At 39.8% G+C, this 26,540-nt stretch overlaps 1 protein-coding gene across 2 annotated transcripts in view; it reads right to left on the minus strand.

The window, feature by feature from the left end:
• Nucleotides 1-26,540, minus strand: part of Fyb2 (FYN binding protein 2) — a 94,768-nt gene that overhangs the window by 18,682 nt on the left and 49,546 nt on the right. For both annotated transcript variants that reach the window (XM_069987139.1, XM_069987138.1), the window contains exons 5-12: nt 25,751-25,851; nt 18,419-18,453; nt 16,032-16,063; nt 15,176-15,278; nt 13,965-14,124; nt 1,944-2,058; nt 1,810-1,850; nt 847-910 (exon numbers count right to left, since the gene is read on the minus strand). In XM_069987139.1, coding sequence (XP_069843240.1) covers nt 847-910; nt 1,810-1,850; nt 1,944-2,058; nt 13,965-14,124; nt 15,176-15,278; nt 16,032-16,063; nt 18,419-18,453; nt 25,751-25,851 — 651 coding nt within the window. The remainder of the gene's footprint in view (nt 1-846; nt 911-1,809; nt 1,851-1,943; nt 2,059-13,964; nt 14,125-15,175; nt 15,279-16,031; nt 16,064-18,418; nt 18,454-25,750; nt 25,852-26,540) is intronic.

Here is a 26,540-nt window from a genome sequence, read left to right on the forward strand (position 1 = left end):
TCCCAACAACTACCCCTTTCTTTGTTTAGATTCTAATAGAAAGTAGCGCACACCAGCCAGACATAGAGGATCTAATGATACAGCAATGCAAGCTTTCATATACCTCCAAGATGTGTATTTTGGTAGTCTGTGGAATACTTTCTTCTTTTTAGAGGAGAAATGGATTAGGATGGTTTATAATTATATCACTGATTTTAAATTTATTGAACATTACAGTGCTGTGGCAAAACAATGCCTAGTTGATGATCAAGATCCTTCCTAATGTCTTTCTGGGTTTGTTTCATTGGTGTGAAAGAGGGAGATTGACAGATGCATTATTACACTCCCATGCCCAGGCTAGGATCCTTTTCCCTTCTACCCTTGTTCTTCTTACTTTTGACCCTTGTTGGTTTTCCTTCCCACAATGTGAGAAATAATGTACCCCTGAACAATTTTGTTCAGTTCTTGATAACAGTGAATTACTAGATGCTAAATAATGCCCACATCCCAGGAACTTGTGTCCCTAACTTGTAAAGACAAAGATAAGTTACAGTCATTCACTTGACCCAGGAAATGTAAACATAGAATTAAAGAAAGTTTCACTAATAGTTACTTTCTTCCTCTCACTTATTTTCTACTGCAATAGCAAAATTGTCTGCTATGGGAAATAGGGTCTCGAAAGAGAAAGCAATGTAAACTTCTAAATACCCTGAGGATCACAACATAGAGTTCTAGTATCCTATGGCCAGTCTACGTGAGGCCATCCTAAAGGACAGGAGCAGGGTCAGGGTCATTTCCTAAACTCTTCCATACCTAACACATGAAAATACCATGAGCATATACAAAGCTAAGAAAAAAGAAACTCACTCTATTTTGGGGTGGTTGCTCTTTGTTTTATAGATATCTTCATACATTTCTTCACTATTTTCTTCTGAAAGTAAATAAAGAAAACTATGTTCAGTCCTAATAACAATAATTTTTGTTTGCTTGTTTGTTTTGTTTTGTTTTGAGACAAGGTCTTGCTCAATTCTACTGCCTCAGCTCCCCAAGCCCTGGACTAAGACTACCTCAGGCTTCTATTACTAAACCTGATTTTAGATGAACACCTAAGAAACAAACAAACAAACAAAACAGTGTATTTGAATACATGTTAGTACATTCCTTTCAATAGTTTTTATTAAAATGTGTAGGTTTTCATAAATATGCTTAAAAGCTTAAACCTCTATAGAGCTGTGTTGGAATGACATGACTCATTTCTGAATCAAAGTCTGATCTGACTTAGTAAAAGAAAGTTTATCAACAGATTCCTTCATTTCCCCTCCACCTTCCCCATATTTAGTAGGCAGCAATTGGAGTCTTTTTTTTTTTTTTTTTTTTTTTTTTGTGGGTCGTGGGGTTTGAACTCTGGGACTGGGTGCTGTCCCTGAGCTCTTTAGCTCAAGGCTAGTGATCCACCACTTGAGCCACAGCGCCACTTCCAGTTTTCTGGCGGCTTATTGTAGATTAGAGTCTCACAGACTTTCCTGCCCAGGCTGGCTTTGAACCTCCATCCTCAGATCTCAGCCTCCTGAGTAGGTAGGATTACAGGCGTGAGCCACTGGCACTGGGCTTGGAGTCTTTTTTTAAACATGAGACATTGTGCTGGAAGTACAAAAGGAAACCAAATGTGTTTGGAGGAATCTCTTTCTTCATAGCTTGACTTTAGCTCAATGCTGGATTAAAGGTCTGAACCCAAGGCTCAAAACCTGACTCATATATTGTGTGTATCATTACAGGTCTCAGTCCTCAGTTCCCTTTTTGAAATGAAGAGATTGCTGTTCCACTACGTACCACTCTCGGAGGCAAATGAGCTTGAAAAGTCCAGCTTTGGTCTGTGGGAGAAAGGACAAAAAGGCCACTGACTTGCTATAGTTTACAGTCCCACCACATTGGCATTGTCGAGCCGTATGACTGCAGGTACTTACACGTCTGTCTTAGGATACTCCACATCATCATAGGTCTCTTCTGAAGGGGAACTTGACCTGAAGGCTGTTGAATCTGAGATTTCCTTAGTCACTTCCAAAGCCTGCACATACCCACCTGAGGAAAATAGAAGCCAAGAACACGTTCATACACATGCATGGGCGATGGAGCAAGAGCCAGAAGAGGCAGATGAAATGAGTGGAAACAGATGTGACCTTGGTATGTGGTGATTCTTGAACAAGCCAGTCCAGTTATAACTCTGTGAGGCGAGGATAATGGTAATAGCGCTTACAGGAGTGTAGCCAAAAAGGAGTACATATTTATGACTTCTATTTTTCATTTTTCTTTATCCCCCACTCATTCTTTCTTTCTTTAAAATCATTTTCTAAAGTAGAATGGGTTTTGGTAATCTTCCCAGACTAATGATATAGATCTATTTCATCTTCATTTCTATCTAAACGGACGTATGTTACAATATTCACTGGATTTTTTTATACCAGTAACAGGGCCTCCTCCTCTCAGCTTTTTTGCTGATGGCTGGCACTCTCCCACCAGAGTTACACCTCCAGTTCCAGTTTTTTGTTGTGTAATTGGAGATACACATCTCACAAATTTGTCTGCCAAGGCAGGCTTTGAACTAAAATACAAGATCTCAGTCATGAGCAGCTGGGATTACAGATATGGGTCCTAGTTCCTGTTTAAACATTGATTTTTTTTTAAGTAGGTGCTGATCCTGGGGCTTGAACCCAGGGCCTGGGTGCTGTCCCTGAGATTTTTTTCTAAACATACCAATAAAAAGAAATGCTATTTCTCATAGCCCTGGAGGCTGTCAAGTTCAAGATGAATGTGTCAGCATGGTCAGGTTCCGGTGAGGACACGCTCCCTCCAGGGCTACAGTTGAGGGCCTTTTTGCTGCATTGTTTCCCCATGTGATTGAGAGCCGAGAAGAGGAAGGAAACTCTTTGCAGTCTCTTCTTTTCTTTTATTAATTTACTTTATTGTTATTATAAAGGCGATTACAGAGGGATTATATTACTTGAGTCAGGTGATGAGAACATTGCTTTTTGTACAGTGTCTTCCCTTCCCTCCCTTTCTCCCAGTCCCTCCCTCCTGTCTCCACTCATGAGTTGTATAGTTCACTTTCATCAGTGTCCGGTGAGCTCCATTGCTGCATTAACCCTTTCCCCCTCGAGTGTTGTATCCCCCCACAACTCTCCTGAAGATATACATGCAAATACACTATACATAGAGAAAAGACAGAACCATCAAAAATATTTTTTTAAAAGAGAGAGATCCTCTGTTTTCCTATCTTGGAATTCATTTTGATATATACCTCTCTCTGTGTGTGTGTGTGTGTGTGTGTGTGTGTGTGTGTGTGTGTGTGTGTGTGTGTGTGTGTGTGTGAATTCACAATATCGGGCAATCTAACTGGGGTGAAATGGAATCTCAGAGTTTTGATTTGTGTTTTCTTTATGGACAAAGATGATGAGCGTTTCCTTATGTGTTTCTTTACCATTCTTACTTCTTCTCTGGGACATCTCTCCTTGGCTCCTTTGCCCATTTAGTGATTGCCTTATTAGGTTTAGGAGGGGTTAGTTTCTCGAGCTCCTTATATTTATAGGATATTAGGTCTTTGATGTATTGCTGGTAAAAATCTTCTCCCAGTTGTTGGCTGTCTTTCTAGTTTAGGAACTATGTCCTTAGCGATGCAGAAACTTTTTATTTTGATGTGGTCCCATTTGTCAAGTTTCTCTCCTATCTGTTGCACCCCTGGGACTCCTTTCAAGAAGTTTCCCCCATACCTATCAGTTCTCATGTTTCTCCTACCCTCTTGTAGTAGTGTCAAAGTGTTGGGTCTGATGTTGATACCTTCAGTCCACTTTGGATTGATATTAGTGCATAGTGACAAACAGGGATCCACTTTTATTTTCTGCATATGGATGCCCAGTTGTCACAGAACCAATTATTGAAGAAGCCATTTTTTTCACTGTATGTCTTTGGCTCTCTTATCAAATATCAGGTAACCATAAGTGTATGTTTCTATTTCTAAGTCTTCTAATCTATTCCATTGATCTTTGGTTCTATTTTTGTGCCAATACAAGCTGCTTTTGTTATTATAGCTCTGTAGTAGAGCTTTAGGTCTGATACTGTGATACCACCCTCATTACTTTTTTTTTTTTTTTTTTTGCCTAGAATTGCTTTTGGCTATTCCAGGACTTTTGTTGTTTCATATGAATATGTAGGTTATTTTTTTTTTATCTCAGTAAAGAACTGATGGAGATTGATTGAATTTATATATCATTTTTGGCACTAGGGTCATTTTCATAATATTGATTCTACCTATCCATGAACATGGAAGGTCTTTCCATTTTCTAATGTCCTCTTTGATTTTTTTCAAATTTTTATAGTTTTTACTGCAAAGATATTTTATATCTTTGGTTAGGTTCATTCCTAGGTTGGTTATTTTTTAATTTTGAGGCTATTGCAAATGGAGTTGTTTTCCTGATTTCCCTTTCTGTTTTTTGATTGTTGACATACAAAAAGTCTACTAATTTTTGTGGGTTAATTTTGTATCCTGCTACTTTGCCAAAGTGGTTGGTTAGCTCTAGGAGTTTGGGGATGGAGTTTTTTGGGTCATTTAGGTATGAGATCCATGTTGTCAGCAAAGGGATAGTTTGTTTCTTCTTTCCCTATGTGAATCCCTTTTATGTCATTTTCTTGCCTTATTGATCTGGCTAGGAATTTCAGAACTATATTGAAGAGGAGTGGAGAGAGTGGACATCCTTGTCTTTTTACTGATTTTAGGGGAAATAGTTGTAGTTTTTTCACCATTCAGTATGATGTTGGCTGTTGGTATTTCATATATAGTCTTTATTATTTTAAGGAATTTTCCTTCTCTTCCTAGCTTCTGTTGGCTAGTGTTTTATTTTCTTTTTTCTTTTTCTTTTTGTTAGTTGTGGGGCACTGTTCCTGTGTTTATTTTTTGCTCAGGCTAGTGCTCTACCACTTTGAGCCACAGTTCCACTTCTGGTTTTCTAGTAGTTAATTGGAGATAGAGTCTCACAGCTTTTCCTACCTGGGATGGCTTTGAACTATGATCCTCAGATTGCAGCCTCTTGAGTAGCTAGGATTACAGGTATGAGCCACCAGCACCCAGCCGCTAATATTTTATTGAAGATATGTGAATCTGTGTTCATCAGAGAGACTGATCTATATAGTTCTCTTTTTTTGTTGGATCCTTACCAAGTTTGGGGATGAGTGTGATATGTGTTTCATAGAATGAGTTTGGAATAATCATCCTGTTAATGTTTCTTCAAAAAGTTTAAGGAATATTGGTGTTAGTTCATCTTAAAAGTTCCTATCTAATTCAGCTGTGAATCCATCAGGGCCTGGGCTTTTCCTTTGGAAGCCTTTTGAGTACTTCCTCAATGTCTTTGTGTGTTATGGGTCTATTTAACTGGTTTATATCTTCTTGGTTCAGCTTAGGCCATTTTATGTCTCTAGAAATTTGTCCATTTCTACTATGTTTTCCATCTTATTTGAGTGTAGGTGTTAAAAGTACTTTATAATCATTTGGGTTTCCTGGATGTTTGTTGTAATGTTTCCTGTGGCATCTCTAATTTTCCTGATTTGAATCTCTTCTTTTCTTTATCAGTCTAGCTAGTTAGTGGTCTGTCAATTTTATTGATTTTTTTTCAAGAACCAGTTTTTTGTTTCAGTGATTTTATGAATATTTTTTCTTTTAGTCTCTATTTCAGTAATTTCTGCCCTAATGTTGGCTATCTCTCTTCATCTAGTAGTTTGGGGTTTGGTTTGTTCTTGTTTTTCTAACAGTTTTAGTTGCATCATGAGGTCATTTACTTGAGCTGATTCTGTTTTATGTGTGCACTTAGAGCTATGAACTTCCCTCACAGCACTGCTTTTGCTGTATCCCAGAGGTTTCTTTGTGATGTGTTTTCATTTTCATTGAATTGTACAGACTTACTAATTTCTTCCTTTATTTCTTCATGACCTGTGTGTTATTCAGTAGTTTGTTAGTGTGTTTGAGTATTTTCTCCAATATGTTTTGTTGTTTAGAACTAGTTTGGTTCCACCGTGGTCAGAGAGGATGCAAGGAGATATCTCAATCCTCTAGTACTTGCTTAGGTTCTTTGTGTCCTATGATATGATCAATTGTGGACAACATTTCACAGGCTACTGAGAAGAATGTGAATTGGATCATTGCTGGGTGGAATGTTCTGTAGATATCTGTTAAGCCCATTTGGGTTATAGTGTCATTTAATTCAGAGGCTTCTTTCCTTGTCCTGTCAAGAGTGGAGTGTTGAAATTTCCCACTACTATTGTGCTGGGCTCTAACATGTTCTGTAAGTCTGAGAGTGTTTGTTTAATGTATGTAGGTACTCCATTATTTGGCGCATAAATATTGACCATTGTGATTTCTTCTTCATGGATCATTCCTTTTTCATATGCAATAACCTTCCTTGTCTCAATGAAAAAAATCTTATCTTCATCAGATTTCAATAGGGCTATTTTTGCCTTTTAGCAAGATGCATTTCCATGAAAGAATTTTTCTAATCCTTCACTCAAAATTTATTTTCATCTTTGACTGTGAGATGGTTTTTTTAGAGGAAACAAATGGATGGATCTTGTTTTTCAATCCAATCTGCTGCTCTATGTCTTTTGGTTAGGGAATTGAGTTTGTAAATGTTTAAAGTTACTATAGAAAGATGTGTTATGTTTCCTACCATTTTCTTGTTTTCCTGTAGTTTACATCTTCCCTCTTCCTGTGGTTACTAAACTAGTCTTCTAGTGATAATGTGTTTCCTTGACTTTATTTTGTTCAGAATGCATGCTTCTCTTTAGTATATAATGTAATACTGGTTTAGTGTTCATGAATTCCTTTAATTTTTGTTTGTGATGGAAAGTTTTAGTCTCACTGTCAAATGTGAATGATAGTTTCACTGGGTACACCAATTTGGGTTGGCCGTTGTTGATCTTAAAGGCTTGAATTATACCATTCCAGGCCTTCCTTGCATTGAGTGGAGAGATCAACAGTAATTCTGATTGACTTTCCATTGTAATATAGCTCCTTGTTTGATTTTGCTGCATTGAAAATTAAATTTTTTAAGTACAGAATTTTCATAATGATATGTCTAAAAGTATTTCTTCTTAGATCCTGTCAAGTAGGAGTTCTGTATGCCCCTATCAGATGGGTGAGATTTTTCTCTCTTGAGATTTGGGAAATTTTTTCTGTTATTATTTTTTTGAATAGGTTTTTCAATGCCTTTAACTTTGAACTCTCCCACATCTATCCCCACTACCATTGACTTGATCTTTTGGCTGAATCTCCTAATTCTTGGATTTCCCTTTGGCATGTTCTGACAGTTTTTACCAAACTTGATTTTTTTTGTTCTAATCCTCTGTTTTATGCTCACCTCAGATCCTTATTTTCTGTTTCAATTATTCCATTGCATATGCTTTCAATTGTAGTATGCAGTAGGGAAATGGAGCACTTCATGTTTCCAAGCTCTTTAATGAAGTCAATTCTCAGGACGTTAATTTCAGCTTAAATGAAGTATGAGGCATTTCTTTTTCTCTGAATCTTTTCTCTTTTTTGGTTGTGGGGCCTGAACTCTGGGTCTAGACGCTTTCCCTGAGCTCTTCAGCTCAAGGCCAGCGCTCTACCAACTTGAGCCACAGTGCCACTTCCAGTATTCTGGTGGTTAATTGAAGGTAAGTCTCACAGACTTTCCTGTCTGGGCTGGCTTTGAACCGTGATTCCCCAGATCTCCTCAGTAGCTAAGATTACAGGCATTAGCCACTGATGTCTAGCTCCATATCTTTTTGAGTGACCAGTATATTCTTGGCCATTTCTTCCTTGTATTTTTCTGTGTTTTTTTTTTTTTTTGATATCCCCTTTTATTTCATCAGCCAGTCCTCTCATTCTTACTTTAATGGTCCTTTTGTCCTCTATCTCTTCTTTACTGTCATTGGGATCCTTCCCTGGATTGTTGTTGGCTTTTGAATTTGGTTTGTTACCTTGATTGTTTTATAATCTTTCATTGTAATTTACTCATTTAAGTTTAGAGATTATCAGGTCATTCAGATTGTGTATTAAGTTCAGTTGTGGTGGAGTATGATTCACTGGGTGGATCTCTGTAGGATTTTGCTTTAGCATAATATGTCCTGGTCGGTTGTGAGGGCTCTGTGGTGTGAAGGCAGTCTGGTGTCTTGGCTTAGGTTTAGGGCCAGTGGTGAGTTCCGGTTATATGATCCGTAACAGTCTAGTGTACTGGGCGTCTGGAGTAGGTGGTATAGTGGGGAGGTCATCCTGGCCAGAGTGCTGAACTGATGTCTGCTTCCAGAGGAGCCAGGAGCAGCATTCAAACCCCCAGACCTTGTTTGAGCCCTGGAGTGGGGGGGGGTATGGGGGACAGATTTCCACTATGCGTTAAGGGGAGGTTGTCCCCATGCAAGCCCTGAACTGGTGTCTGCTTCTCACAGTATGGGGAGCTGCACTGAAGCCGCCGGTTTGGGTGTGAGCCTCAGAGGGGGGTGGGTTCCCTCAGGAAATTGTCCCCACTTGAGTCCCAGACTGATGCCCGCTCAAGTCCCAGATTGGCGTCTACTTCTCCTGGGGTAGAATGCTGTGTTCAAGCCTCCTCCCGAGAGGAGGGCTGGGTTCCCGCAGAGCAGGGTGGGGAAATCATCCCCACTTTGAGTCCCGAGTTGCACTCAGTTCCCAAGGCCAGGGGTAAACTCGGAGGCGGGTGGGCTCCCAAGATCCAGTCTGGAATCTACTTCCCACAGGATAGGGAGCGCTGTTCAAACCTCTGGGATGGTGTGAGCCTTGGACAGGGTGGGCACTGTACGGGGCAGTGCAGGGAGGTCTTCCTTGCTGCTTTGTAGCAGGTGAGGTTTTCTTCCTGCCAACAGCCATGGCTGTGGGGAATCCAGTGCCCAGCCAACATAGGTCCTGATGGCTGTTGGTAATTGTGTTTTTCTGGTTCAGGGTTGTGTCCTGGTGGTTTTCCACAGGAAGCGGAAGGGGTGGGAGAAAGGGTTCTGGCCTCTTTGCCCTCTTTAAGTATGGCATCTCTTTCTGGGGGAGAGGGAGTGTGTCTGGCTAAGCACTCTGGGTCACCACCAGTGCTGGTCTCCCATGGGAGTGGTACCAATTGGAGTATTCACAGATCCTGGCATTGGTTTTGAGCTGATTTGTGGCATTGTGGAGAACGTTTTCTGTGTCTGGATGCAGCATTCTCCCGTGCCCGATCAGTAACTGAGGATCTTCAGGTGTGCTGCTGTCTGTGCGGCTCAGGTTCTGACATATCCGAGGGGCCTCATTCCTGGCTTAGCCATGCTGTAGGCATGGGATGGGAGGGTAGAAGGGAGGTTCCTCACAGTTTTCCATCCTTGTGTGCGTTAGGTATTAGGTCTTCATTCTTGTGATTCTCTATCTGTTTATATTTTCTTTGTGGTCTTTCTCTTGAGGTAAAGTTAGTGTTACGGTCCTAAGCCTGTATTTGATTAGCGAGAGCTAGGGTGACTCCCTGTTGCTTCTCAGCCATCTTCCCAGAATCCTTTGCTCCAGAGTTTTTTCTCTAAGGCTAGTTCTCTACCACTTGAGCTAAAAATCTGTTTCTGGCTTTTAGGTGGTTATTAGGAGATAAGAGTCTCATGGACTTTTCTGCCTAGGTTGGTTTTAAACGGCGATATTCTGATAAGAGCCTCCTGAGTTGTTAGAATTATACACATTAGCTGTCAAGTGCTAATTTTTAAACAATGTTACTTGTAGATGTTATTTGAAACCTGAGATATTAAAGAAGTTACCTTTGCTTCCATTGTTGTATGGAAGATCTACTAAGCTGATACCACTTTGGATTAAGCAGACTTTCTTTAAAATCATAGTGAATTTAAGCTGCCTTAATTTTACCCGCCTTCATCTGGGTACCAGAATCTAACTGAGTAGACTGTGCTTGCTAAAGACTCCATGCTATCTTAAAGTATAAATGTAATCAGGGAGCTGGTGCCTCAAACCTATAATCCTAGCTACTCAGGAGGCTGAGATTTGAAGACTGTGGTTTAAAGCCAGCCTGCCAACGAAGGTCTGTGAAACTCCTATCTTAAATTAACCACCAGAAAACTGGAAATCAAGCTGTGCCTCAAAGTGGTAGAGCACAGGGAGCATGCTCTGGCCCTGAGTTCAAGATCTGTGACTGACAAAAAAAGCATGAATGTATATGTTTATTTTCTGTTACCATTTAGCAACTGTCCACCTAAAGGCCTATACCGTGAAGGCTTGGTCCCTAGCCTGAAACTTTTAAAGATGGGACCTGGTGAGAGGTCTTTTGGTCGGGGGGGGGGGGGGGGGGGGGGGGAGGGTTAGACCTCAGCCCCTCCCCTTACCTCTCACCTGCTACAGCCCCTCCCCTTACCTCTCACCTGCTACAAAGTGAAAATAGCTATTCAACACATTCCTACCATGATGGGCTGCCCCGCCATGGGACCAAACACAATAGGACTGCATGAACACAGGCTGAAATCCCTAAAACCGGGCCAAAATAAGCCTTTCCTTTTTAAAAATTGATTAACTCAGGTATTCATTACAGTCACAGTGAGCTTATTAACACAGTGCCTTAACTGTAGACCAAAGTCTTCTATGATGAACGTGCTTTGGGCAGGCCCAGGGCACCTTTCCAACCCTCTGCACACCATGCCCTCAGGCGCTCTGGGGAATCTCACCTCCACAAAAACCTTCAGGGCATATGTGAGCTCTGGAACTCACCTGTGAGGTTATCTGTACAGGCTTGCCTTTTATATCAGATCTGTGATGAATGTTTAAAACATTTATTCTGCACTTTACTTGTTTGAGTCAAGAGACTATTCAAATTTTCCAGTTCACTATAGTCTCAGAAACTGACACTTGATATATCCTTTTATCCTTTCATTGAACATAGTTTTGTTTAGTAGCACCATGATGCCAGACATTGTGTCAGGGTGACAGAGAGATAGGAAACCTGCACTAAACAGTCTCTGATCTCAACATGCACACAGAAACTCTGAATTACAGTGTAAGACATGCTACATACAACACTTTAAAAAAGAAAGAAGTGGTAGAGATCTAATTTTATTTAATACATGAACCAGATGCTTTATATGCATGGAAAAAGAGTCCTAGGAAGTTAGTAGTATTATCTATATTGCCCATGAAAATAAATACACTTCTCAAAGATTACAGGGTTACTATTTAGTGGTCCTGAGTCTAGAAAGGCTTGATTCACAGTTCAGATATGGAAATATTACTGTTCAGGTGTCTTGGAAAGACAAGCAGGTGAAATTAGAGTGTGAGAAGCAAAAAGCTGATAGGAAGTCAACATTAGATGTGAGTTGGGGGATAGATTTGAAGTGTGAGCATGGCACTAGCAGGCAGAGTGGGTTAAAAAAATCATTCCACATAGTACATTATAGGTACATTAAGAAGAACAGCAACAAAGATAAAACCTCTTGTGTCCCTATCTTGGGGTTCATTTCTCTTAGCATCGGGTTATATGGTCATATATACATACCTTTTGACCTTTTTTGCTTGTCCTAGACATATACTAATTATTGCAGATAAGGGAAACCATGGGACCTATGTTTCTTTGAGTCTGGCTTACTTCACTTAATATAATTTTTTTCATGTCTTTTTATTTCCTAACAAATGGGGCATTTGTTAGGAAATGTGTCATTCTTTCTGATGGAGGCATAGAATTACATTATACACACACACACACACACACACACACACACACACACACACACACACACACACACACACATATGTTGTGTTGGTAGCTTTAGTATGGCCTTGTTTGTGATCATTTGGTTAAGTGCCTAAAAGTGGGATTGCTGGGTCATAGGAAAGCTCTATGTGGAGTCTTTTGAGGGACCTCCATACTGCTTTCCAAAGTGGTTGAACAAATTTACATTCTCACCAACAACGCAGTAGGGTTCCCTTTTGGCCACACCCCCTCCAGCATCTGTTGTTATTAGAGTTCTTGATTATAGCCATTCTAACTGGGGTGAGGTTGTTTTGATTTGCAGTTCTTTTATGGCTAGAGAAGTTGAGCATTTCTTCATGTGTCTGTCTATTGGTCATTCTTATTTCTTCAGAGAAGTCTCTCTGAAAGTCTTTTTTTTTTTTTTTTTTTTTTTTGGTTCCGGTCATGGGGCCTGAGCTCTGGGCCTGGGCGCTGTCCCTCAGCTCTTCAGCTCAAGGCTAGCTAGCTCTACCACTTGAGCCACACCGCCACTTCTGGCCTTTTTTTTTTTTTTTTAAGTCTTTAGCCCACTTACTTATTGGGTAGTTGTTTCTTTGAGGATTTGTTATTGGGGGATTTAATTTTTTGAGTTCTAAATATATTTTAGATATGAGACCCTTGTCCGTTGTATGGCTAGTGAAGATCTTCTCTGGTCTATGGGCTTTCTATTGATCTAGCTATGTCCTTTGCTGTGCAGAAGCTCTGCAGCTTCATGTTCTCCCCCATAGTACAACCCCTGTTGTCACTGTATTTGATTCTGGTGTCCTGCATCTTGTATATACATTTTTATAATTTGGGGAGGGAAAGGGAAAAAACAAAATGCTGAAATAAGGATACAGGATGACCCATTGTAACAATGAGCTGTACATGACAGTATGTTGAAAACAAACTTTACGTCTTTGCGGGGGGCAGAGGGGGGGTGGCAGAGGGAGGAGTTGGTGGCATGGTGACGAAAGGGATGGGAGGGGAAATATGAAGGAGGGGTAACAATGCCAGATAGGAAATGGACGCATTACCTTGCTCATGTAACTGTAACCGCTCTGTACAGTATCTTTACAATAAAAATATATATTAAAAAGCATTCCACATAGAACTATTTGGAATGATTAAGCCAAATTATTGAGCCCTTTAAGAATATGACATGGTCAGTTCACTGAGAAGAGAATGAAGTGTATGAAGCAAGCCATTTGTATGGATATATAAGGCCAAAGAGACAGGAGAAATATTTTTAAGGGGCTATTAGTTTATCTTATGATCACTACAACTGTGATATATTATGAAATGTCAGTTGGCTTGCTATGGCTTCATCTACCAGAATTTACTGTTTTCCTTCTGATAATGGCTGTCTTATTTTCTTTGGGAAATCCTTCAAGATGATAATATGTAATTTTCATAAAACTGACTCTGCCTCCAGGTCCCAGGTGTTATGATGCAGGCTGGACAATTGGAACATTATATCCTTTTTCTTAATGACTCTCTCAAGGATGGCATATGACCCAATGGCAGCCAGTAAGACTTGGTCTTATAGCTGTTGAGAAGATAGGATTTTCTAATTTGCCTCTGTGGTGTATAAGAACATAGGTTGGAAGCCTGTCACCTCTGGATGCTGCTATCTTACCTACACAAGGTAGAATCTACCTGAACCTTGAAGTGACATAAGAAAGGAACAAAGCCAGAAGAGGAAAAGTGACACTGAGTCCCTGTGATATGATTGGTGTTTCTGGGTCCCATCAATGCCTGAACTTTCTACTTTAAGTTTTTGCTTTAGCAGAATATGATTTAATTGCTATACTTATAATAAAGAGTCTTGATTAACCTGAAGATAAAATGCAACCTAAATAAGCTCAACAAATGATGCTGTATTAAAGCATCAGGATACCAGTACCATGATCCTACAAAGGCAAAAGCAGCTAGTAGATATGAAAAGATCCAGTCTACTACCTAATATAATATTGTATCTACTCTTCATAGAACCCTTGTGAGCTCCATATTGTAATTCTCTTTTACAACTGAGCTGAGGGATTTATGAAGTCACATACTGGCAAAGATTTGAACTAAGTACTTTGCTTCTAAATCCCTTGTTCTTTCCACTCCTGCAGACAAATCAACAGGGTCAGATACTTGGTACGTGAAGGTGTTCAATGAAGACTTGTAGAATAAATTACAATCTTGTCTACAAGATTTAAAATAATTTGATCAGTAAGAAGAAATGCAGCTTACCCTGACTTTGGGAGTGTCTGGTTAGTTTCCTCTCTTCAGGACAGGCCTTTGTCTGGATGATGTTGACCATGGTTTCCTGCTTTCCATCTGGCATGCAACTTCTATCTCTGTGGTCTCCAGGTATCTGGATTTTTCCAGGTGTCATTTCACAGACACCTACCTGTATATGCATAACAGGGAGAGTACTGTCGGGCTCTGACTGGTTAAATCACCTATTTGCTTATGCATGCTGTTTTTTTTAACTCATTCCTTCCTTATAGGTAACAACTATTTTTTAAAAAATTGTCTTTCTTGGAGCTTGAACTCAGGGCTTGGGTACTGTTACTGAAGCTTCTTTGCTCAAATCTAATGTTTTATTACTTGAGCTACAGCTCTACTTCTAGATTTTTTAGTGGTTAATTGGACATAAGAGTCTCACAAACTTAACTGCCTGGGCTGGCTTTGAACCAGGATCCTCAGATCTCAGTTTCCTTAGTAGCTAGGATTATAGGTGTGAGCCACCAGCACGCAGCTACAACAGCCATTTTTATTAGTCATTCTTTAGAGCTTTCTTATTAGAGTCTAAGCTTCAGGGTATACACCCTGCCTTTCATTTACTTATAAATGGCCAATGAAGGCTTAGCTCTGCCTATGGGAAGCAGTCAGGCTATAACTGAGTACAAGGCAGCACCAAGTATGAGGTGGGCTGTTTATACATTCCGTCTCACTGTCACGATAGTACATAAGAAAACATCATTAGTCTTCTCCACAGAGGGGTTAGGGAACTTTAATAGCTGGTGTTTGGTTCCCTCATTTGTGATCTCCTGAGGCAAGATTCAATCCCAGAGCCTTGTCCTGTGATAGTAAGGGAGGCTGGGTACTCTTTCTCCTTTCTGTTTGTTTGCTTGACAGTTTGTCTGTCAGCCCACCATTCTTGGTTCCTTCTTATGTCTTTCCACTCTTCCTCCCTTCAGCACTTGTCTCCTTACTGAGAGAGTAGAGATGCAAGGACCAGACCATGTTCATGGTCTGGAGATGGTAGTCCTCACAACGACCCACCTCCCTGGTCATAGAGGCTGTACTCACAATGACTAGAGTATAATGTAATACTACTTACAGAAGCGCCGCTCAGTGCCATGGAAACAGAGGACAGGCAGTCTATAAAACGTCACCCCTTGTACTGATTCTGTCACAGCTCTGAAACCATACCAGAGACTCCAAAACACAGTTACCTTCAAAAGAGGGTTTAAATGTAGATCTTTTTCTGGATTTGGAGGCTGCAATTCATACGATTCTTTTTCCTTCATGTTTATATCTCCATCTTCATGTTCAGGCCTGGAATGTAAACAGTTATCAAAGAAAAGGGGAAGATGAGTATTTAGATTTCAGTGCACTGGTCAATCCTAAATGAAATGAATGAATATGATACATTTAAACAGATGTAATTTTTTACAATAAGGGACCAGGGTCAAATCAACTACCCAGTTAACTTCCCCGTGTTTCTGCCTGCTCTAGTCCATGCCAGAGTCTCAATATCTTTTTAAATCATTTAACTCTCATGACCTATAGTATAATATCTAAGCCTCATTGTCTTCTAGAACTATTCTTTCCAATCCCATGTGTCTTTGCTGTTACTTTTCTGCTTGAATCTAGACTCATAATTACCCAAGTCTACTGCCTTGTTGGAGAAAATGTGCCATTTGTTTAGGAATTTAGTTTCATACATTCCTTCTATGTCTTATATTGCTGACAAATACAAGACCCTTCTTTATATGCCTAAAACATCTTACCTCTGAAAATCCTCTTCTGATTCCCCCAAGTGATCTGCTTTCCTATGCTTTATCCTTCTAAATGTCTCTCTATGGATCTATCTTCAATTCTTCACCATTACCTTATAAAACAGAGTTTTTGGAGTGATTGTGACATGGGATTGATGCAGATGAGAGAAGAAGGAGGGGCAGGAGTACCATGAACCTTTCATGACAGAACCAGTTCAGGCACTGGACCCATGAGCAAGACCTAGAAAAAAACCTAGCTCAATCCTGAGAGTCAGTGGCTAGACTAATGGGTTTGGAAGAGAAAACTTGCCTTAATTCTTGATGGGGAGGGCTCTTCCAAGGCTGAAAGCAAAGAGGAAAACAGTCATTTTTCTAAATTTACCCAAATCAAGCTGTGTTGTTTGGTTACAGGCAGTAAAGGCAGACAGTGACCACAGAAAGTTCCGTATGGAGCTGAGGATCCATCAGAAAAGAAAACAAGTGTTTCTGAAGTTAGAGTTATGACATGTGCATACGTAATTTGTTATTGACAAACTGTTTTTTGCACACCTTTCCAGGAACTCATGTGAAGGAAGAACTTCTGATCCATGTGAGAAAACAGGCATTTGTGGTACTTAAGCAGTGTTGCAGTGGGTAAACTGGAAGTATGGAAGGAATGCTGGATTTTTTCCCTTACTGATTTTTTTTTTTTTTTGTCAGTCCTGGGGCCTGAACTCTGGGCTTGGGTGCTGTCCCTCAGCTCTTCAGCTCAAGGCTAGTGCTCTACCACTTGAGATACAGCAGCACCACTTCCGGCTTTTTCTGCTTATGTAGTGCTGAGGAATGGAACCCAGGGCCTCATGCATGCAAGGCAAGCACTCTACCACTGAGTCACCTTCCCAGCCCCCTCCCTTACTGATTTTGTGCTGGTCAAACCTCAGTTCTTACATTTCCTAGATATGTCTTCATTAAAATTGTGTCCCAGTGATCAAAATAGAACCTCTTATTTATTCAGTGATGGCACATCTGATGCCATTGATGATCTGGAACCTAACCAAGAACCCTGAAGAAAACAGCAAATAAGCATCCACAATGCTGCTACAAAATCCAGGCATAATAGCTCCTATATTCTCCTTTGAGGCAAGTCCTGCAGGCCTTCATCCAGAGGCTTCTTGATTCTTATTTACATCTGTTTCTAGCCAACTAAAGATGGCCCTGGTAGAATGAGGAGTTAGATCAATCTTATTCTATATCTCTGCTACATTAATTCGTTTACTTAGCTGCATTGAGTCTTCGTGTCTATATCTACAATACGAAAAAGGCTCTACAGGTTTCCAGAGTAAATATGAGGTTTAAGGGCTTCTGTGTAATTCCTGGCCAGCTAAAGGAACCATTGTAGACACAAAAATGATCAAAATGATAATTATCAGGAAAGGAAACAATTACAAGAATGATAGGAAACAGAATCGTGGTGACTTGGTGTGAGAGTAACTAGCTCTTCTATGGGGTCAAAAAGCATTGTGTTAGAACATGAACTACACCCACTAAGACCCACATCCAAGATATTCCAAGTCATCAAGAAATGAGGATGTCAGAGACCACTCGCTAAGCCTAAAAGAGAATATAGAACACACCTGAGGCTTTAAACATGAAAAATGCATTCGTGCTGTCTTGTTTCAAAGGGATGAAACTCGGTGACTGTACTGGGAAGGTTCACTTGTGTAGTAGAGTTTATCACTTGTGGATATGGCCAGGGAAGTGAAGTATTTTACTAGACTAATTCTATTCCTAGATTCAGGAGTATGCATTTGATGAACACATTTTAACATCAAGCCTAAGAAAACTACAGCAGACAAGAATGAAATTCTAGACTAAGCATATCCAGTAAGCAAAGAGTAGAACCTTACCTGACATGAAAACCCTGGGTAAGTACCTGTGATGTGCCAGTCCCCCTAGTAAGGCTCACATACTTTGCCTTCATTCTCTCAGCAACTTGGTGAGATAAGTACAGCTCCTCTTACTTATTGAGAAGCCACTACTGTAGACAAGGTAACAAAGTACCTGCTTCCTGTCCCTACTGAGACTCTTCCAATTTTCAGAGGCTATAACTACTGGGGCACAGGGAGGCAAAATGCTGTGTTCTAGGAACTTATTGTTGACTGGTGTGGATCTTATGCTTATCCCCACATGGACTCCCAGATGTGAGTGCTCTGATATCCCCAACTTCCAGCTGAGGAAACGGAGATGCAAGATGAAGTCTCCAGGGTCAGTGATTCTGCTTGGGCCTATGTAAACTGTTACATCACTTCTAACTGGACATCTAATACCATACCCAACAGGAGCCCAAGAAGTACCTTTGAAGGGCTGGTTGTTTTCTTGAAGGCACAAAATACACATAGTTGGATTACATCCAGGGTTGTTGCTTTGACCTCTACAAGGGATAGTTATGAAGGGACAGGTGGTAATGGCCACCACAGGTAAGTGGCTAGGCATAGACCACTCATCTACTCTGATCCCATTACGTATTTTCTGGTTCTTGTCATTACGAGGCTCAGGGTTCAGAATCTTACTTACTAGAATCTGGAAATATCCAAGGAATAAGAAGAAAATCAGAAACAAAGGCCTTTACTCTCTTACAAAACTAAAAATAAAATACTTGAGAATCAGTTCTCTAAGCTTATTTTAGTATGACATTGGTAACAAGAAAAGATACAATACCTTTTGGAGTTCTTCGATTTCAACTTCATAGGTAACTACAAAAACATGAAAGTATTTCAAGTCAACTCAGTTTGTCCACTTGTTCTTTAAAGCAGTTGTGCAAGAGTTCATTGTTTTTCCAAGCTCAAACATTGCCTTATGCAAGGCTCTGCCTACATGGTTTGAAAATTCTGGGGTCATTGATCATAGTTTGAATTTCTGTGGGGATTTCCAGAATAAATTTTAGAGCAAATGGAAACATAGCGCTAAACATTTTTAAGTGTCCTGGTTTAGTAAATAGATACATCTTTCCTGCTTCAAAGAAAGCACTGAAAATTAGTGTTGGCCTTTAAAAACCAAACCTGAAAGGCAAAAAAAGTAGTAAGAAAAGCCCACAAAGTTTTTTGTTTCCTCAATTACAGCTTAAAACCAGAACCCCACTGAGGCTTACATAACCTTTGATTTTTCAGATGGCTCTGTGGATTTTATGACATCATGATTCCCTTAATTATTAACAAATACAAAAATCCCAGACCTGCTTGCTACTTCCTACCTGGGAAATCTCAGACAAATTACATCATTTCTTTGGGCCTCTGATTGGTCATTGACCAGGAGGACTTGCCTTAAAGATATTACAAAGGTGGCATGATCTAACAAAGTGCCAAGGATTGAATAAAAAATGATATGATGATATATTTTTTCATAAAATTGCTTCTTTTTTGTTCCTTTTTGCATGGAAGTATCTATAAAAATTCTGTCTCTCACTGTTAACAAAAGTGTGTGGATGGCAAGTAGGATCATTCTCTGTTTCTTCTTTCCTGTTGCTAGAGTCCTAACATTTTTCTTACAAAACTGACGAAGGAATATGTTGCCTTTCTAGGACCTTATTATTAAAATATAATAATAATAATAATAATATAACCTTGTTTATGACACATTCAGATAAAAATGTCAAGCTCACAAGGTCAGTGTGTTGATAAAGTGTCGGGTTCTAGTGGCAAGCTTTACAGTCCAAACTTAGTCCCAGGTAAGAATTCGAGGTACAAAAGACTACAGCCTAGAGAGGCAGGAAGAGAGTGAGAATTATGAGAGAATATGGTCTTGGAATTGCTTAGGCTGGGGCACTTACTTTCCATAGTTCTTTAACTTTCTCTGCCTCTTTTATCCAGGGAGGTAAGATGGCTATGACCAAATTAGAAAAACAGTAATAAAAAAAAGCAGGTAGTATTTTTGTACCCATAGACAGCAGGAATTATGCTATCTGTTCAGATGCATAATTTCACTGAATTCCCCTGAGGATCACTACTAATCTAATATTCCAACGGACTGCTGAGGAAATAGGGAAATGTAGTAACTAGGTCATTCAAGCGGGGGCGGGTGGGGGGAGGCAGGGAATGGCTTACCAATTTTCTTCTATGAATTTCTTCATCTAAACACAATATTACCTAGAAATGTAAATAGGACTTCCTGGTGTGAAGGTAGCCTTGAGGGTAGCCAACCCTTTGAGAAACCTCTGGTCCTAGGAAACAGTCAGAGGAGCACTGTCTAGAGGACCTCTGAGGACAGTTTTACAGAGATTCCAGAAGAGCATGGATGCTCATTATCTATGGTTAAATGCTCTGAAAATGGGCAAAACCTCACCAAGGCACCAGGAATGGCCTCTGCTCTCTTCATATTGCCTTCTTCCCCTATGACTTACAAAGAAGTCAGTGGAGCCTTAACCTTGATGGGCAAAGGAAGAAAGATCTCTTTAGGTTAACTCTAATTGTTATGGTGTAAGAATTAAACCATAATATATTTTTTCAATGTGTAGCAATGCAATTGCTTGAGCACCATTAGTTAAAAGGTAATTTTTCCTCGGTTGAATTTATCTTTGAATCTTTTTTTTTTTTTTAATGTTGCTGAGGTTCAAATTGTGGGTCTCATGCTTGCAGGCTGGGGCACTACCACTGAGCCATACCTCCAGCCCTTTTGTTTTAGCACACGTATTGGTTATTTTATTAGATAAAGTCTGACTTCCTGCACAGACGTGCACCTGGACCATGATCCTCCTTTTTCGGGCTTCCTTCCATAATTTGGATGACAGGCACAGCCAGCTTCCTCTGTCAGGAAGACGCTAAGGAGTCTCATGAACTTCCTTTTCCCAGGCTGACTTTCAACTGTGTTTCTCTCAAACTCAGCCTCCTATGTAGCTGGGATGACAGGCACTATTGCCTCCAGATAGCTATTAGTTGAGAAAGGGCCTCAAGCACTTTTTGTTGTTGTTGTTGTTGGTCATGGGGCCTGAATTCTGGGCCTAGCCGCTGTCCCTCAGCTCTTCAGTTCAAGGTTAGCACTTTAACACTTGAGCCACAGCACCACTTCCAGCTTTTTCTGCTATGTGGTGCTGAGGAATCGAACCCAGGGCCTCATGCATGCAAGGCAAGTACTCTACCACTGAGCCACCTTCCCAGCCCAACCTCAAGCACTTTTAAGCCTGGACTGACCTTAAGCCATGATTCTCCAGATCTCAACTTCCCACACACCTTGTGAGAGATATATTTAACTGTTCTCAGCTGTTGGTTGAGAATGAGTCTCACATACATGCCAAGGTTGGCCTTGAGCCATGATCTTTCTGACCTCAGCCTCCCACATAGCTAGGAGCACAAATGTGAGTGACAAGTATGCACGCTTGCCTTTAAATCTTTATAAACAGAAAAATCAGTTTAGCCTACTCCTTTTCCTGGGTTCTTTTTATTATCATTAGCAATAATAGTAGAGATTGATTACATCAGGTGAAGGATTCATTGTGATAATTCCATATATGATAGAAGGTACTTTGATTGTCTTCACCCTCTCTATTTTTTTTTTTTTATTATGAACATACTGTACAGAGGGGTTACAATTACATGGGCAAGATAATGAGTACATTTCTTGTCAAGCATTGTAGCCTCCTCCTTTGTTTACCCTTCACATCCCTTCCCAGCCTCCCCCTCCCCCCCATCCTCCCCCCCCACCAAAGTTGTAAAGTTTGTTTTCGACTTGACAACTTGAACTTCTCATTGTTGCAACAGGTCCACCTGTATCCTTATTTAAATGACTTGTTTTTCCCTTTCCCCTCCACAAATTATACTGACATCAAATACAATGAAAGCAGGGGTTATATTGTGGGGGAGGAACTGACAAAACAACAAAAAAATAATCTTATAAATGCGTTAGAAACACATGCATGAAAGAAAAAAACATTTAAATACATATCTAAGGGTTCATTTTCCTGACATCACCTTATCTGACCTTTTCTGCTTGACTCATACATATACTAGATATTGCAAATAAGGGAAACCATGGGACCTATGGTTTCTTTGGGCCTGGCTTACTTCACTTAATATAATCTTTTCTAAGTCTTTCCATTTCCTAACAAATGGGGCAATGTCATTCTTTCTGATGGATGCATAGAATTCCATTGTGTATATATACCACATTTTCTTGATCCATTCATCTACTTGGCTATAGTAAATAATGCTGCAATAAACATAGTTGTGCTGGTAGCTTTAGTGTGGTCTTGTTTGTAAACATTTGGGTAAATGCCCAAAAGTGGGATTGCTGGGTCATAGGGGAGCTCTATGTGAAGTCTTTTGAGGAACCTCCATACTACTTTCCAAAGTGGTTGAACAAGTTTACACTCCCACCAACAATGAAGTAAGGTTCCCTTCTGTCCACATCCCCTCCAGCATCTCTTGTTATTAGAGTTCTTGATTTTTGCCATTCTAACTGGGGAGGTGGTATCTCAATGTTGTTTTGATTTGCAATTCTTTTATGGCTAGGGAGGTTGAGCATTTCTTCATGTGTCTATTGGCCATCCTTCTTTCTTCTTCAGAGAAGTTTCTCTTTAAGTCTTTAGCCCACTTATTTATTGGGCAGTTGTTTCTTTGGGGATTTGTTGTTGGGGGATTTAATTTTTTGAGTTCCAAGTATATTTTAGATGTGAGACCCTTGTCCATTGTATGGCTAGTGAAGATCAGACCTCAGGACCAATGGAATAGAATTGAAAACCCAGAAATGAACCTAAAGACCTATAGCCATCTAATCTTCGATAAGGGAGCTAAAAAAATAGAATGGAAGAAAGACAGCCTCTTCAGTAAATGGTGCTGGCAAAATTGGTTAACTACTTGTAGAAAACTAAAGCTAGATCCTTATATATCACCCTGTACCAGAATCAACTCCAAATGGATCAAAGACCTCGGAGTCAAAGCAGACACTCTGAAAACATTACAGGATGGAATAGGAGAAACCCTAGGTCTCCTTGGCACAGGCCGAAATTTTCTTAATAGAGGCCCAGAAACACAACAAATCAAAGAAAGGTTGGACAAATGGGATTGCATGAAATTGCAGAGCTTCTGCATGGCACAGGACATAGCTAGCAAGATTAATAAGAAAGCCTACGGATTGGGAGAAGATCTTCACTAGTCACCCTCTCTATTGTTTTGGGGCTTTCAATTCTCTACCACTGCTCCCCATGTTTCTCTAACAACACTACATAAACTTAATTACCATAGCTTAAGTCTTGGAATTGGTTGCCTGATATTTCCTACACTTTGTTTCAAAATTGTGTTTAGCTGCTTTATTTCCCTTGCATTCCCATACACATTTTAGAATAATCTTGTCTTTCTATACAGAACATCTTGCTGAGATTTTTATAGGAATTGCCTTAAACCTGTGTACCACTTGGGGAAAATTGAGAATTTTACTATCAATTTCTACTATATTGAGTCTTCTAATCCATAAACACGGTATGTCTCTTCACTTGTTTATATTTTCCTTGATTTATTTAATCCAAATTTTATAGTTTTCTGCATCTAGGGCTTATGCATGCTGTGTTAGATTTAAATCTATATCTTTATCTTTTTGGAAAGGTTTGAAAAAGTATTGTGTTGTCAGTTTTATCATTTATGTGTTCATTGTCAGTATATAAAAATATAATTGTATCCTTAAACTAGCTGAACTCATTTGTTAGTTCAGGGAAGGGGCAGTATATTTGTTTGCTTTTTGCTTTTTAATAAAATCCTTAGGATTATCTACCTAGACAATCATGTCAGTATAAATAAAGGCAGTATTAATTTTCCATTTTTAATCCATTTGTCTTTTATTTTCTTGTTTTACTGGCTGAAATGTTCAGTGCTCTGTTGAAGAGAAGTAGTAATTTAGGGCATTCTTTTCTTATTCTCCAATTTGGAGGGAAAGCATTCAGTGTTCATCACTTTGGGATTTTCCTATTTCCAAGAACCTCTGTATCATGATTGGGGATGGAATATTGTTTATTGCCTTTTCTGAATGGATCCCAATATGGTTTCTGGGAAGCCCAGCCTATCCTGAGGAAGGAAGACTTAGAGAGAAGGTATAAGCAGCAACTTAGGGAAGCATTCTCACACACTGGCACAGGAGAGATGTTGGGGCAGAAAAGACTCATGTGGTCCAAGAAGAGAAGGTAACGGTTTGGAAAGAAGCTTCCTCTGGCCCTTTCACATAATTGGCTTTGAAACATGATTGTTGTTTTTATTTTCAGCCATGGGGGGTTTGAACTCAGAACATTACAGTTATATTGAAAACCTGAGTCACATCCCCATGTCCTTTAGCTTCTAGTTATTTTTCATATATGGTCTTCTGTGTTTTTGCCTGTGCAGTCTCAGACCACAATCCTTCCATCAACATCTCCCTACTTGACTGTGGTCCTCCTATATCTACCTCTCAAGTAGCTAGGATTATTAATGTGTGCCACTGTGTCTGGTTGACCCAAAGCTTTTTTTATTCAAAGTGTGGTCTATACACTTTCAAATCACCTGGGAACTTGTTAGATATAAAAAGCCGTAGGCCACACACAGAGTTTATATTTTGACAAGATTCCTGAGATTGCTCTAAAGCAGAGCATCAGATACTCTGGATGTAGGATGCAATTGTATACCAGTAGTCATGGGGACCAGGAGTTGTTCACCTCATTATTAGTATTTTACAAACCACATGGAGAATCCAGACTTCTCCCAGTTGATGAGAAAAAAAAAAGTTTTCTAAGTGCTTATTTCATTGGGTTAGGGAGAGGAGATTTCTTTCATAATTTCTTAATTGTATACTCCCAGGAAAGTAGTTTCCTTCCTAGAATCTTGAGCTTCTTGTCTGTAGAATAAGCACAACGGACCGGATAATTTTTTGGAGGGTGGGGTTGTTTCTTCTCCCAGGGGAATCGAACCTCCTCGATTGAGGAGCAGCATCAGATTTTGGGAACTGGAGCTTGCTTCCCACGGTACTCGACCATGCAGGGCTTGTGGGAACTTGCATACCTATCCTTTCAGACTTTGTTTTTCTGTTTAATAATGGATAATAATAGTAATAATAATAATAAACATTCACAGAGGACTTGGAGGGCCTAGCACATTTTTAGCACATGCTCAGTAAATCCTAGTGTTTATTGCAGCATGAATGGTTATAGGTATTACAAAGAATTAGATAGTTGGACAGGTAAAGACATTAAAAACTTGAAGAATTTATGAGTCCTTGCTTCTTCACCTTTAAAAAAAAACAGGAAGGTTCTTTTTTTTACCGACAGGTCTGAAAATTGCCAATACTAGGCAATTAGCTCTGAGCTAACCTCTGATCTATTAAATCAATGCCCTTCTCCTAGTCAGACTGAATATAGGGACATAATTCTATATGTTCTATAATCTCCCTTTCCACACACAGAGAAACCAGTCACTTTCTAAGGAACACCACCTGAAGAAAGATGAAGTTTCTGTAGAAAGTAAAGGAAGGCAAATGAGTCACCAATATCATGGTTCTTCCTTCCCACAAACCCACAAAAGACAGAGGTGCTAAGTCAATTGATGAAGAGCAAAGAAGCAGGAAAGAAAAAGTCAGCAGTAGTAGTTATAGATCACATCTGTGCATATATATATATATATACACACACATATGTGTATACATATATACATATATGTACACACACAGGGAGGGGAGAGAGAGAGAAAAAGAGAGAGAGAGAGACAGAGAGAGAGAGACAGAGAGAGAGAGAGAGAGAGAGAAAGAGAGAGAGAGAGAGAGAGAGAGAAGGGGGTAGCTTATTGGAAATAAGAGTCTCATGGACTTTTCTGCGAAGGCTGGTTTTGAACCATAATTCTCATATCTCAGCCTCCTGGGTAGCTAGGATTACAGATGTGAGCCACCAGTGTCTGGCTACTTGTTATATTTTTTTAAAAAAGAAAAGAAAAATGAGATTGTTGAACGGAATGATTATGAATTTTTTTAGTAAGCTTACGAGAAAAACCACTTTTGACACATTTTTTATTCCACACAGGGTCACAATATTAATTGGCTTAGCAGACTTACCATCAGCAATTTCTTCCACAGCACTGGGGTTAATGGAGTTGCTGCAGTGTCTCAGATAGGAAATGGTTGCCTCATAATTATGTGGTTCTTCAAATTCAGCACTGAAAAGCAGGAGGAAAGAAGGTAACTTCAAACATTTCTTTAATCTCATTTTAGAACTCTTTGTACATCTTGCTCACTAGAGAATTAATGTAAGTATGTCTAGTCAATATGGTGACCTCAGTAGATTCAGAAGGCAGATGTCACCTCCCTCCAATGTACAGCAACTCAGGATAAATTATAACAGTAAAATCTTGCATGAAGATTACATACTTCACATAGAAGTCAATGCAGTAAAACCCCCAGATGCCAAGCACAGTGAGAAAACGGATAAGCAAAGGCGAAAATGAGGATTGTAGTAAAGGGATAGCCAGGAAACTTAAGACCAGATAAAGAGGAAACTTCATGACTGGGTGGCTAAGGACTTATTATTAGAGTCAGAAGGTAATTCTGAACCACAGACCTCATGTGAATGGGAAGCTGCCTTTGAGATCTCAGCATAAAGTCCACAAAATGCTGACCCATCTATAAAATAAGTTCTCAGAAATATCTGTGCTGTGCACTCACTCAGTGAGTGAGCAAGAAAGCTTGCTCTCGGACTGTGGCCACAGAAGCTGAAAGAATCAGTCACATAAAAATAAGAAACTCATAAATTTCTCCCCAATTACAGATATAAGGTCTACATTCAATCCATTGATGTATGGAAGAGACAACCCCCCCCCCCACAAAACTGCAACTTGAAATCCTGATC

Source organism: Dipodomys merriami, unplaced genomic scaffold, assembly GCF_024711535.1.
Source record: "Dipodomys merriami isolate MVZ:Mamm:240054 unplaced genomic scaffold, mDipMer1.0.p SCAF_34, whole genome shotgun sequence".
Lineage (NCBI taxonomy): Eukaryota > Metazoa > Chordata > Mammalia > Rodentia > Heteromyidae > Dipodomys > Dipodomys merriami.